Below are 14,871 nucleotides of genomic sequence, written 5' to 3' on the forward strand. Positions count from 1 at the left end.
TTTTTTTTTTTTTGAGACGGAGTTTCACTCTTGTTGCCCAGGCTGGAGTGCAGTGGTGTGACCTCGGCTCACTGCAACCTCTGCCTCCCAGATTCAAGCGATTCTCCTGCCTCAACCTCCCAAGTAGCTGGGATTACAGGTGCCCGCCATCACACCCAGCTAATTTTTTGTATTTTTAGTAGAGACAGGGTTTCATCATGTTGGCCAGGCTGGTCTCGAACTCCTGACCTCAAGTGATCCACCCGTCTCAGCCTCCCAAAGTGCTGGGATTACAGGCGTGAACCACCAAGCCCAGCCTGAAATCTGCACTTTTGACAAGCATCCCAGGTGATTGTTAGCCCACTGATTCATGAGAACCTCCACTACAGAAGAAGGAGCCAGAAGTGATCCAACAGTACTTTCCTCCATGGCTTGATGGCGAAGCCTCTGACCCTGGGCCAAGTGCTAAACTTTTCTGGGGAAAGCTACTGCCACGGCCCCCGGTACTGGGTGCTTGTGATGAATGTCAGGCAGAGCTCATAAGGAAACCAAAAGAGTCCTGTCCCCTCATGCCTTTCATGCTGCAAAACAGCTGCAAAGGCATTCCAGGAGTTGAGGACCACAAATTCTTTTGAGAATATGAGTCACCATTAGGCAATTCATGTTAATTCTTTAATTAAAAAGACCCTCATTAAACAATAATATTTTACAAATGCATGTACCTTTTGATCCTGCAATTCCACTTTTGGGAATTTATCCTAGAGATACACTTTATGCTTGCACATTTGTACAAGATTATTCACTGCAGAGCTGATTATCATTGCAAAAGATTGGAAAGAATCCAAATGCTCATCATTGTGGAACTGGTGAAATAAATTATAACACATTTATACAATGAAAAAAATGAACAAATGGCATATGAATTGATATGAAATGTCTCCAAGATAGATTGTTAAGGGAAAAAAGCAAGGTGCAGAACATGTGTATAACGTGCTAACTTTTGTGTATAAAGAGAGAATGTGAGACTGTACATTCCCATTTGCTTGTATATCCATAAAGAAATGCTCGATGTATGGATGAGAACAGTGGTTACCTCTAGGCCAGGGTAGACAGGAAGTGAGCAGGTGGAGAATAAGGATTGGAGGGAGACTTTTCACTCTATATATCTTTTGGGTGTGGAAACATGTGAGTGTATTATTTATTTTTGAATAAATAATACAATAAAATATAAAACATACACTTATTGTGGCCCTCTGCACAAGCAATCTGGTTGTGCAGAGTCTTGGTGTCCCCTGCTAGTCTTAGTACCTGTATAGAGCTCTTCAGACTGGGTGTCGTGTTGCAGAGGCTAGCACCATTCCTGATGTCACCTTGGGTGAGACGTGGTCCTCAGAATCCAGATTTCCTTTTTTGTCTTTTTCCTTCTTCCACATGTTCTAAGAAAACATAGATTTCTGGCCAGGCATGGTGGCTCACGCCTGTAATCCCAGTACTTTGGGAGGCTGAGGTGGATCATGAGGTCAGGAGTTCGAGACCAGCCTGGCCAACAAGGTGAAACCCTGTCTCCAGTAAAAATACAAAAAATAGCTGGGTGTGGTGGTGCATGCCTGTAATCCCAGCTACTCAGGAGGCTGAGGCAGGAGAATTGCTTGAACTCGGGAAGCAGAGGTTGCAGTGAGCCAAGATTGTGCCACTGGACTCCAGCCTGGGTGACAGGGCAAGACTCTGTCTCAAAAAAAAAAAAAAAAAGGGAAAAGAAAATGTAGATTTCCATTGTCCAAAGTGACAGCGGGAGGATGCGTCTTGAGTTTCTCAGGTTGGAGAAGCAGCTCCATGAAGGTCCTGGGCTTGGGTCCACTGTGCATGCCACAGCTCCAAAAGAGGAAGGTCCCAGCACTGCATCTAGTAGTGAGGCATCAGCTGCTCCCGGCTCATGAGGGAGGAGTGGTGGTAGCGATCCCGAGTGGCGAAGTCTGCATTCTCCTGGGTGAGCTGAGTCATCTCCATGTCAACCTTAGCCAGGGACGGCGCCAAGATGATCTGCTCCTGAGGGGACCGCAAGCTCCTGCAGTGAGAGAGACACAGAGGATGGTGAGAAGGACAGAACAGAGACTGAACAGTAGAGGTGAGTCTACTGGGCATAAAGAAATTATTTGTAAACACACATGTATTTAAATGTTTAAAACATAATTGTTGAAAGGTATATGTACAAGTATATATGAACTCAAAGCATGAGAAATACAAAGTATCAAATAAAATAAAAAGAGAGAGAGAGTGATATTTACCCTCCCTAAGTAGAAAAGTATAAAGCTGTACCTACCTGATAGGAAATAACCAAAAAAGAGAGGTTTTACCCTCCAAATGGTATCATGTTGGGGCTCTGTAGCTTTTCTTTGCTTTTTTTTTTGTGAAAAATAATGGAATGGAGAGGCTGGAAAATTGACAAGAGCAGAAAGAGAAAATTCTCGTAGGTGTATTGAAAAGAAAGTTGAATAAGGAGTGATTTCAAGAGCTAAGGCTCACACAGCAAGCAGCTAAGAGGGACTGCAAAGGCTTTTGACACCAAGGTGGCCTCAAGTGAAGAGCAAGTCCCATATGGATCCCACTGTCACTGGAGTCTCTGCATACAGTTTCGGTTGGAATAAACTGGGAAAGAAAAATGTTAGGGATGAATAGGGAAAGTGCTAAGAGGAAGAAAGGAGTGAGGAAAGCTCAGGCTGGCTGCCCAGGCAGCTGCTACGGAAGGCAGACCCAGTCACAGCTCTGTCCCTAATCAGCTAGGTGGCCTCCAGAAGCCTCTTTACCTTCTTGTGTCTCTATTTTCTCATCTTCCCGGGTCTCTTCCAGTTCCTATAGTCTGTGTTAGGTCCGTAAGTCATACCTTAGACATGGATTTCCTCTTAAAATTTTTACTCTAAAAGAGTCATCTACTTTATGAGTAGTAAGGTTCAATTGTTTGAATATGGAATATATTTGAGAGTTGCGAAAAGGTAGAAATCTAATGTTATTGATCTGTGGAACCTAAACAGAAAGTTTCAACGGACTTTGGCCAAATGTCCTGCTATAGAAGTTCAGATCACATGACTATGGCATTACAGCCAGTTGTTGAGAACATGTATAAATCATATAGGTCTCTGAGGGTTCTTGAGAACTGAATTAACTTCTATAAAGGCTGAATCTCCAAAAAGGTTAGGAGGTGACAAAAATGTCACACCAGTCAACATGTAAGTGTTTTTGCTAACGCTTTTGATTTGATTTTTTAGGTGAAACCATTACATTCTTCTGAGTCTGGAGAAGTAAAATACTTCACTCTCTAGTCTAGAATGACTTTCAAATCCTCATTTGGACAGTTGCTAGTGCTTCAAGAAAGAAAGCCTTCTCAATGACAGGCTCAACTTCACATAGTTCATGGGAATTGTAGGCATAACAGAGGAAGTAACCTAGCCAAATTCTTCTGCCAAAACACACCCTACATTCTTCTTCTTCTTAGGTTTTGAAAAGCATTTTGGGGGTTATAGTTGGGGACTGGGAGGGGAACTCAAAACTACAAAGCAGAAACACAGCTACAAATCTCTATTTTTATTTTTTTATCTTATTTTAATTATTTGAGACAGAGTCTCATTCTATTGCCCAGGCTGGAGTGCAGTGGTTGATCTCAGCTTACTCCAACCTCTGCCTCCCAGGTTCAAGCAATTCTCATGCCTCAGCCTCCCAAGTAGCTGGGATTACAGGTGTGCACCACCACACCCGGCTAACTTTTGTATTTTTAGTAGAGATGGTGTTTTGCCATGTTGCTGAGGCTGGTCTCGAACTTCTGGCCTAAGTGATCCGCCTGCCTCAGCCTCCCAAAGTGCTGGGATTACAGGTATGAGCCAGTGCATCTGACCAATCTCTATTGTAAGATAAATCACCATTTTTTTTTCTTTTTTTTTGAGACAAGGTCTCACTCTATTGCTCAGACTGGAGTGCAATGGTGCGATCTCAGGTTACTGAAACCTCCGCCTCCCGGGTTCAAGTGATTCTCCTGCCTCAGCCTCCTCAGTACCTGGGACTATAGGCACCTGCCACATGCCTGGTGACAGGGTTTTGCCATGTTGACCAGGCTGGTCTTGAAATCCTGACCTCAGGTGATCTACCCGCCTCAGCCTCTCAAAGTCCTGGGGTTACATGTGTGAGCCACTGCGCCCAGCTTTTCTTGGTTCTTTCAACCTCCTGAATAACCATCCCAAAATATCGCCCAGCAGCCATGGTAAGGCCAATAAGTTTGATGTTGACTTAGCTGAGGCCTCTGCCCCCCACCTCACAGCCCACAGAGCCTGGTGTTTGTGTTATGAATGGTGTGGACTGATTCTACTCCAACCAAAGCACTGTCCTTTTCTAAGAATAATCTCCCCCTAGTACATTCTTCTTTCTACATAGCACTGCTGTGACCTCCAAGGTGAAATCCTAGGAATTCAGAGTACAACATAAGGACTGGTGACCTCCCATGGCATTTTTAGACTTTAAAACCAGAAATGACTAAAAATATTCCTGTAAATCAGGCAAGGCAAAAAAATAGTCTCACCCACACACCACTTGCAGCTCCAGAATCTGTAGGCAGCTTTTACACAGAATCTATTTCCATTTAAACTCTACTCTTTCTCAGGACTGGGTTGTAGGGGAGAAGAGATCAGTGAAGAAATGTTGTGACCTGGCTCACCCAACCTTGTGCATCGGACAGGACAAGAGGCAGAAAGATCACTCACCCTCTCTGCAGCTCCACATGAGACATTGAGCCCAGCTGGCCCAAGTAAGCAGATGACAGGGTGCTCCCCATGCACCCCAGCCTCCATCCCTGGGTCCTGTCCCTGCTGGTGTCTGTAGCCCTTGCTGCTGCTTCTTGTCATCCCAAGCTCCAGCACGAAGGCTTTATTTCTTGTGCCATCTTGAATAGATTGGCAATTATTTGTGAAGAGTTGTCTTAAATAGGATTCTTGGGAATGGAGAGTGTTTAATGGGCATGGTGATGATAGCACAGCAATGTGAATGCCCTTAATGCCACTGAACTGCACACTGCACGTAAACATGGCTAAGATGGTACATCTCACGTTACATGTATTTCACTTTTTTTTTTTTTTGAGATGGAGTCTCACTTTGTCGACTAGACTGGAGTTCAGTGGCACGATCCTGGCTCACTGCAACCTCTGCCTCTCGGGTTCAAGCGATTCTCCTGCCTCAGCCTCCCTAGAAGTTGGGATTACAGGCACGCCACCATGCCCAACTAATTTTTGTAGTTTTAGTAGAGATGGGGTTTCACTATGTTAGCCAGGCTGGTCTTGAACTCCTGACCTCAGGTGATCTGCCCACCTCGGCCTCCCAAAGTGCTGAGATTACAGGCGTAAGCCACCACGCCCAGCCCTATTTTACCATAATTTTTAAAATGAGGGGGAAAAAGGATTATGAAGTTATATCTGGGATCAATGGGAAAGGATCCCATGATCCACTAGCAATGTCTGAACATGCAGGGTGGAAATATTAGCAAGTACAACCCGGACATCTAGAGTCTCAAAAACAAACCAACAAAATGCAACCAAATGAACACTCGGTTGGGTTCTGCCTGGATTTTCCTAGCCTGCAGCTCTAGCTCCTCACTGATATTGAAAGGGGACAGAGGGTGGGTGTAATTCCCCAGAATCCCAGGGCCTTAAAAGGTAAGAAGCAGTGATACTGCAAGAGTGGAGGAGAAAGAGTGAGATTAGGGCACATGTGAAATATACCTTCTCTATGAGGCTTCTATTTCTCAGGAAAGTTTTTTTCTCCTTTCCTGTATATCTGACCATGGAGGTCCCACAGAAATCCTCCAGGACCTCCACTTTATTTCTATACTTGGCCTCTGCACTGTCCCCAACCCAGTCATGTCAACTACCTCTGACTCAGATGGAAGAATGTGCTTCCTGGCGTTACATTTCCCTTGGGCTTTAATCTTGTGTGTGATTATGCATTGATGTGAATGTGTCTTAGACTGTAAACTCACTGAGAGTAGTGACTTATCACCCCAGCAACCAGATTCTAAATAAAGCCTCTGTTCTTGATGACTGAGGATAAGAAGGGAAGAGGACATGAGCCTAGAGGAAGCTTCTGATGAGCCGAATCTGGGGGCCGAGTGTGGTGGAGTGCAGGCAGGAGCAACATCTGAGTCTCCTGGAGGTGCCCAGTTGTTAGGTTCCCATGCCACAATCCAGGCCCAAGCCCAGCCAGGAATGGGACACCCTTGGCACCTCCCAGGACTCTGGACACTCATCCATTCTGGTACTGGCTCCAAATTGGCACAGACCTGCAGGAGGGGAGCAAGAGAGACCTCATCCACCGGAAAAAGCTGAAGTTGGAGGCTGATCCTGCAGGGAAGACATACACATAACCATTTTTGAAGGTTCTACATAACGCATCTAGAAGCTCAGTTTTAATAGGGTGAATGCAAACCCCAATACACACACACGCACAGAATTAACACAAATGTTTTCCTTTTTCAGTCTAAACAAATAATATTCATTGTAATCTTCCATGACAGCAGCCTACTAAGGACTTTTACTCATGTGAATCCTTCAAAAGTTTATTTCCAAACTCCAAAATCACTCCCAAAAAACTGGATAAAGTGCTATAAAGACAAATGCAGAAGACTTGCTAACTTTAGTCTTAAGAATTAAAAAACTTTGATAAATTTTTTAAGATTCATACTGACAAGTGTTGAATACACGCTATAAAATTTTCTACTACACCATACACTGAGAATTGGGAACATGTCTTTTTCATCCTTATAATCATCACAGTACCTCACAGGATCTGGCACTTAAGAATTTTTTTAACAGGTGTTAAGTGAATCAAATAGTTCCACATGTAGAAATGTTAGAGCTGAAGTTTGAAGTGACGTTGTTGTTGATTCTAGCCAAATAATCCTGACATCAAACACACACATTTGAATAGGGTTTATCAATTGAAAAAAATCCATTCCTCCTTTGGTGTAGGTTTAAAAAAATTCACATAGTAAATTATGTATAACTTTGGAGAAACAAATCAAATGTGATTTTAGAAAATGCTTTTCTAAATTATACATACATATGATTGAAAATTGATTGATTAGATAATGTTCAATATATGATCAGGAAAATAGCATTATTTTAAGAGGCTTATGTTAAAATCTCCACAAATATCAACAGTATGCAGCTGATAACGTGTTTCCTCAATATCATCTAGGCCCTCATGGCTAAAGGGAAGATACATTTTAGATCTGCATTTGCAATTGCAAAGAGAAGATTTCTGATACATTTTGAGATTGTCAGAAGGAAGAAAATAAACATAAACATTTTATTAACTCACCCTACTTAAGTGTGATAATTTAGATTCTAAATTATTTGAATTTTAGATGGACATTGGCCTGAAATTTGATTTCATGTTTTCCTATGAATAGATTTCTAGGAAATAATTGAAATTTCTTAAGATCAAACTACTTTTTGAGAAATAAAGAAGCAATCACTGAAGTAATCACTGTTAATTAAAATATATTCTATCCATGAAGTCAGCTAACATAAGGACCTCTTCTTAACATTACTGGTTTTCTAAATCATTATTTTTAATACACACATGACTTAAAATGTTTGAAGTGCATTTCTTTCAAAGTGTTTGAAGTGCATCAGACTATTCTAATTCTGAAGAACCTTTTTTTCTTTTTTTTTTTTTTTGAGTTGGAGTCTCACTCTGTTGCCCAGGCTGGAGTGCAATGGCTTGATCTCGGCTCACTGCAACCTCCGCCTACTGGGTTCAAGCAATTCTCCTGCCTCAGCCTCCCGAGTAGCTGGGATTACGGCACCTGCCACCATGCCTGGCTAATTTTTGTATTTTTAGTAGAGATGGGGTTTCACCATATTGGTCAGGCTGGTCTTGAACTCCTGACCTCGTGATCTGCCTGCCTCGGCCTCCCAAAGTGCTGGGATTACGGGTGTGAGCCACCTCGCCCGGCAAACATTTTTTTTTTTTTTTTTTTTTTTTAGTTTGCCTAAATAGTTATGGGCTATTTGATTTAGTTAGTAGTTGTAACAAGTTGCTTTATTTTAAATTGGAGCATCATAGGATTTTGCTGAAAAGGGCTCTCTAATGTATTTTTAAACAGCTTTATTATTAAGGAATAATTGATATGCAATAAACTGTGTATTGACTGTATTTTCTTGTTTCCTATATTCTGGATGCCCTGGCATTTTGGATCTTGATCCTGGAGGGTCTAGCTAATTCCTAGATACTGAATAGCAAACAATTCTCCAGTGGGTGGGCTTTTGATATAAAACCAACCAATCCAGGGCCTTCCCCTTAATGTAGTTCTTTATCAAACTCTCCCACACCAAGCCAATATTACCCCTGCCCTAAATCACACGAGGACGAGACAACTATAGTTCATCCCTGTAGCCCAGAGTCTGCTAAAATTACTCGAATTATTCAATCCTAGCCTTACACAGTGTACCTACCCTGCCTTGCTCATTCCTTTCCACAAAAAACCCAAAAGAGGCTCTAGGCCATGATCTCCCCTCTTCCTCTTCTGCCCCATGACTAACCCTGGTCCATCCCCACATGGCCCTGCATGGCATGCCAAGCCTCCTGTTTCTAACGATCTTCCTCCTTCATGACAGTCATTTCCAGGTCTGTGTGTTTTACCACACCTGACTAAAACAAATCCTGGGTACATCTGCAGAACAAACTGCATGTAAAGACAGTCCATGACTTACAATTATTCTTTACGATTGGTTTATCAGGACATAATCCCATCATTAAATCAAGAGTGTCTGTATTTAAAGTATACAATTTGGTCTGTGTGTGTGTGTATATATATATATATTTCACAGTGTACACATGGTTAGATGTGTGTGTGTGTATGTATATATATATATATATATATATATATATATATATATATATATATACACACAAGCAAGATAATGAACATGTCTAGCACCTCCACAAGTTTCCTCAAGCCACTTCATAAGATCTCTCTCCCATGTACCCTTACTCCACTCCCATTCAAAAGTATCCACTGATCTGCTGTCACTATAAATTAAACCCAGCCTTAAAAGTATTTTTTGAAGGTCATAAGTCCTTAATTTTGATAAAGTCCAATTTATAAATGTTTTCATGCTTTTGTTGTATCTAAGAAATCTTTGCTAACTCACAGTCGCAAAGATTTTTCTCTTACATTTCCTTCTAGAAATTTTATAGGTTTAAGTTTCACATTTAGTTCTAATATCCATTTTGAGTTATATTTTTATATGGTATGATATATAGGCGGAAGTCTACTTTCTGCATATGGCTTTCTGGTTGTTTCAGTGCCATTTGTTGAAAGACTATTCTTTCCTCCCACTGAATTACCTTTGAATCTTTTTCAAAAATCAGTTGACCATATATGTGTGGGTCAGTTTCCAAATCCTCTACTCTGTCCATTGATTCACTTGTCTAGCTCTTCCACATCACACTGTCTTGATGACTTTAGCTTTAAAATCAGTCTTGAAATCAGAAAGTTCAAGTCTTACAACCTTATTCTTCTTTTACAAAATTGGTTGGGCTATTAGGTCCTTTGCATTTCCATATAAATATTTTAGAATCTGATTGACAATTTCCATAAAAAGGCAGCAGAGATTTTTGACTGGGATTATGTTAAATGTATATAAAAATTGAGGGATAATTAAAATTTTAAGAATATTAAGTCTTCCAATTCACGAACATAGTATATCTCTTCATTTATTTCTTTAATTTACTCTTTAATTTTTTTTCAGGAATGCTTTGTAGTTTTCCTTTTCTCATCTGTAAATATGGTAAATTACATTGATTAACTTCAAATGCTAAATGAACCTTGCATTCCTGGAAGAAACCCACTTGATCATGCTGTATTATTCTTTTTACATATTATTGCATTCAATTTGTTAAAATTTTGTTAAGAATTTTTGCATCTATATTCATATGTTAGTCTATAGTTTTCCAAAGAGTTTGTATAGAATTAGTATTTTTTCTTCTTTAAATGTTTGGTTGAATTTATTAGTAAAGCTGTCTGGGCATAGGCTTTTCTCTCTGGTAAGGTTTTTAATGACCAGTTTAATTTCTTTAATAGATGACCTGAATAGCCCCATATCTATTTCTTCTTGAGTGAGCTTTGAAAGTTTGTATCTTTCAAGGAATTTGTCCAATTCATCTAAGTTGTCAATTTATCAAGAGAAAGTTGTTTATATTATTTCTTTATTTCACTTTTAATATCTATAGGATTTCTAATGATGTCATCTCACTCATTCCTGGTATTGGTAATTTGTGCTTCTTCTTTTATTCTGATCAGTCTGGCTAGAGGTTTATCAATTTTACTGATCTTCTCACATAATCAGTTTTTTGCTTCATTTGCATTCTCTATTTTTTTCTGTTTTACATTTTATTAATTTCTACTCTGATCTATTCTGATTTATTATTTCCTTTTTTCTTCTTACTTTGGGTTTAATTTGCTCTTCTTTTTCTAGTTTCTTAAGTTAGATGTTGGGATCACTGATTTGCAAATGATCTTCTTTTCTAATGTAAGCATTTGATGCTATAAATTTTCCTTAGCTACATCCCACAATTTTGCTGTTCCATTTTCACTTTTATTCAGTTCAAAATACTTTGTAATTTCACTCCGCTTTCTTCTTTGAATCATGGATTATTTATTTTCTGTATTTTAATTAGGGTTATGTAATATTCTTTAGTTTCTAAATATTTGGGGATTTTCTTTTCTTTTTTTAATTTTTAATTTAGGAGACAGAGTCTTGTTATTTTGCCCAGGCTGGCCTCAAACTCCTGGCCTCAAGCAATTCTCCTGCCTTAGCCCTCCAAGTAGCTAAGACAACAGGTGTGTGCCAACTGTGCCTGGCTTGTTCAAGGATTTTCTGATATCTTTCTGTTATTTATTTCTAATTATTCCCCCCTCTGGTCACAGAGCATACTCTGTTCTTGAATTGACTTGAATACTTTTAAATTTATTGAAATATTTTTTATGTACTAGAATATAGTCTCTCCTGGTAAATGTTTCATGTATAATTGAAAAGAACATATATTCTGCTGTTTTGGGGTAGAATGTTCTCTAACTGTCAATTAAGCCAGGTTTGTTGATAGTGTTATTCAAGTCTTCTGTAGACTTACTGATTGTATACTTATTTATCAATTATTAGGAAGGAGGTATTGAAATCTCTGACTATGGTTGTGAACTTTTCTATTTCTTCCTGTAGTTCTATCAGGTTTTGGTTTGTGTACTTCAAAGCTGTGTTTTTAAGTGCATAAATGTTAAGCTTTGTTATGTCTTCCTGATGTGTTTTTCCCTTCAGCTTCATGAAATCACCCTCTTTATCACTGTAATATTCTTTTCTCCAAACTCTACTTTGCCTAATGTTAATATAGCTACCCTGCTTTGTTTTTCATTAGTGTTAGCCTGATGTATCTTTTTCCTTCCTTTTACTTTTAACATGTTTGTGTCTTTATATATAAAGAAGGATTCTTGTAGGCAGCATATAGTTGGGTCATGCTTTTTCATTCAATCTGACAATCTTTGGCATTCAATTAGGGTGTTTAGACCACCCATATCTAGTGTGATTATTGATATGGCTGGGATTACATATACATAAACCATCTTGTTATTTGTTTTTTGTTTGTCTCATTTGTCCTTTATTATCTTTTTCTGCCTTATTTTGATTGCGCACTTTTTATCTCCTTTATTGGCTTAACTATAACTGCTGTGTTATCTTAGGTTGCTTTAGGGTTTATAGTATACATTTTAAACTTACCACAATCTGCCATCAAGTGATGTTATAGTATTTAACAAAGTATAAGAAACTTACAACAGTATACTTTCACTTCACTGCTAGCTCTTGGACTGTTGTTATTCATTTTTACTTCTACATATCTTATAAACCTCACACTAAGTTTTTATTTTTATTGGTAATCATTCATGTGCTTGTCACAGTTCTCCTCCTAGACTATAAATTATTTGAAAATGGGATTCACATCTGAATCAGTGTTGGCATTCAATTGATATTCAAAATCTTTTTTTTCCCAATGAATGGTAGAGAGAATGAGGGAACCAGTGGCAAAATGGCTCTGCTGCTTACCAAGGTGAAGCCCTGGACTGGCCCGGCCAATGTAGAAATACACGATGGCAGCAACACCCATGTTAACCAGGGTATACACCCACTGTATCACAAACATGATGAGAAGGGACCCAACAGCCTGTGAAAACAGAGTAGGAAGAGCAAATCACCTAATGGCTTTCTACATGGTAAGCAAGCCACAAGGCTAATGTCTTCAGCAACAACACTCCCTCTCGTCAACTTCTGATCACTGTAAAAGTCTGAATAATTGAAGTTTATGAAGAATTCAAAAAACCTCACTTAAGCAGATATTTGGGCAGATATCCTCTGAAAATAACTCTTTAATTAAAACTATCAACTAGATATTCTATCTTATCTCCTTGTCCCATTCCTCCCTATAAGAAACAAATTAGGATGAAAGTATGATAACTTAGCGTACCTTAAAATTTAGTAACCCAGAAGTTATCACAGACAATTATTTAAAAAGGAAATTATTGATTAAAATAAGCGGTTCATTAAATGTAATCTTGCCATATGTAGTCTCATCTAAATTCTAATACAACAGGCAAATCACATTGCTTCTAATTAGGCCCTCCATCTTTCCTCCCCCACAGCCCAAGATCACACATGTGTCCACCTGAACTCTGTCCCAAGAACAACTGAAATCAAGATGAAGTTACTCACCCCCAACAGGGAGACCCAGGGGTTGCACATGTGGGTATAGAAAGAAGTGGATCTTCTCCAGACATCTTGTTCTTGGAGCCTGGACTTCAGGAAGAAATCTAAAAAATAGCCAAAGATTTGGCTGCCAAATTGCTATCAACCCTCTACTATTTTTTAGGAAAATATGCCTATGAGCTCCTCTTCCCCAATTTTGTAACTTAGCCTAAAAGACATCTCCCAGGGCTTGCTCTTGGAGAAGGAAGAAAGAAGTGTTTATGGCCTCCCACCAGCCAAGGATCTGAGAAAGAAAGAGAAGAGAGAGACAGAGTGGAGAGGAAGGTCCTCTGATGCTCAAGGCACAACTGTCCAGATATGTCATCTGGGGCAACTGGAAACTCAGCTCTCCCCTCTTTTTCAGATGTAAGGTGTTAGAGTGGGAGAACTAGACATCTGGTATTCTTGGCTTCCAGGTGTGACCACCGGGGCTGCTAGGGCAGGTTGGCTTTTGTCTAATGAGAGATGGTCTTTGCTACCTTCTGACTCTGAAAGTTAGCTCATGTTAGACCTGTCTCAGGTATCAACCAGAAACTGATGAAGGAGAAAGATGGAGGGAGAATAGCTCCTCTGATTCCTTCCTCTGGCAATTGAAATGGCTGGGGGGAAAGGGGCCTGGCAATAAACAAATGCATGATCCTGCCTCATCCTTTCAGGCACAACAGGGCTTCTCAGAGCTATGTCATGTTCTATTCAGCTCTGCATTCTCAGTTTACAGCTGGTTCCAGAAGCGCTCAATTTAAAAATGATAATAATTTTTTAATGTCAGAGTAGTGAAGTTTGGGCTTTTAGTGTAAGCCTCATCCAAATAGTGTACACTGTAGCCATTAGGCAATTCCTCATCTCTCAATCCCACCCTCCTACCTTTCCAAGTCTCCAATGTCTATTACTCCACGATCTGTGTCAATGTGTACACATTCTTTAGCTCCCACTTATAAGTGAAAACATGAGGCATTTGACTTTCTATTTCTGCAGAAATGCTCAATTTAACTATGAAAATGCATCTAGATTGTTTAACAATATGGTCTAATCACCATGAACACCACAATAATGTTTCAAATAAACGATATGTTGAATTAACTTCACAGTATGTTTATACTTCATTTCAACACTAAAACTTCAGGTGTTCTCAACCTTCATAGTTTGTTGCTCAGGAAATACAGTAGAAAGCTCCCTACATAGCCCTTCTCTGTTCTCCAGTATCAAATTTCCACTTCAGCCAAACTCTCTTGACTGTGCCTCTGCCCAGCCCTTCCTTCTTCACTACGGTCCAAATCCTGTCTCATATACCAGTGTTCTTCCCCACCTCAACCACTCCTGATGTGTTGGTTCCTGGAATCTATCTGGGATCCATGTCTCATGGATCCCCTAGCCCTCTGCTTATCTAACTCCTATGCATCCCTCAGGTCTCAGCTCAGTTATCACTTCCTCGGGGAAATCAGCCCCAACAGGAAAATCTAAATATATTCCCACATACCATTAATATTTCCTTATGGCCCATTTCCTTCACAGCACTTACCATCATTTGTAGTTGTAAACTTATTTACATGTTTCTATGCCCACTGGATTATATGCTTCATGGCGGCAGGGTCCACATCCATCTTGAGCCTAGGGCTTGGCATGTAGCAGAACTCACTAAGTATTCCTAGTCCAAGTCTCCCATCCTCTCTGGTCACTGTTGCTTTATGACCTAGCTCCTTTGAAGCACTCGCCATCAGACTATTTCACACCCTACCCTTCATCATTACAGTCTTTTACCAACTTGTCATTCTTCTCTTGCTTGTTAAATATTTCAGCCCCTGGTTCACCATCTTTTTCTCTATCAGCATCCATTGTCATCCTTGGTGACTTCTACAAAAACAACTCATCCAAAGCCCTACCTTCTCGATTCCTTGAAATCCTCATACTAATAATCTTTTCTTTCAGTCATCCCAACTGTCAACTCCCTTAGCTGCACTTGCGGTGTGTCATTACCAGTAACCTTACACTTCCTAAATCATGACTTTAAGCAATCTACTCTCAGCCCATAACCTCCTTTAAAAACAATGTTAAGCTCATTTGC

General features: G+C 39.9%; 1 protein-coding gene across 1 annotated transcript in view; it reads right to left on the reverse strand.

Moving 5' to 3' along the window:
• Window positions 1–637: 637 nt before the first annotated feature.
• The window catches only part of SLC12A8 (solute carrier family 12 member 8), a 131,023-nt gene continuing 116,789 nt past the window's right edge, over window positions 638–14,871 (reverse strand). The window contains exons 11-14 of the mRNA XM_004036210.5: window positions 12,777–12,874; window positions 12,114–12,231; window positions 6,293–6,353; window positions 638–2,044 (exon numbers count right to left, since the gene is read on the reverse strand). Coding sequence (XP_004036258.4) covers window positions 1,882–2,044; window positions 6,293–6,353; window positions 12,114–12,231; window positions 12,777–12,874 — 440 coding nt within the window. The 3' untranslated portion in view covers window positions 638–1,881. The remainder of the gene's footprint in view (window positions 2,045–6,292; window positions 6,354–12,113; window positions 12,232–12,776; window positions 12,875–14,871) is intronic.

The sequence above is a fragment of the Gorilla gorilla genome, chromosome 2, assembly GCF_029281585.2.
Source record: "Gorilla gorilla gorilla isolate KB3781 chromosome 2, NHGRI_mGorGor1-v2.1_pri, whole genome shotgun sequence".
Classification (NCBI taxonomy): domain Eukaryota; kingdom Metazoa; phylum Chordata; class Mammalia; order Primates; family Hominidae; genus Gorilla; species Gorilla gorilla.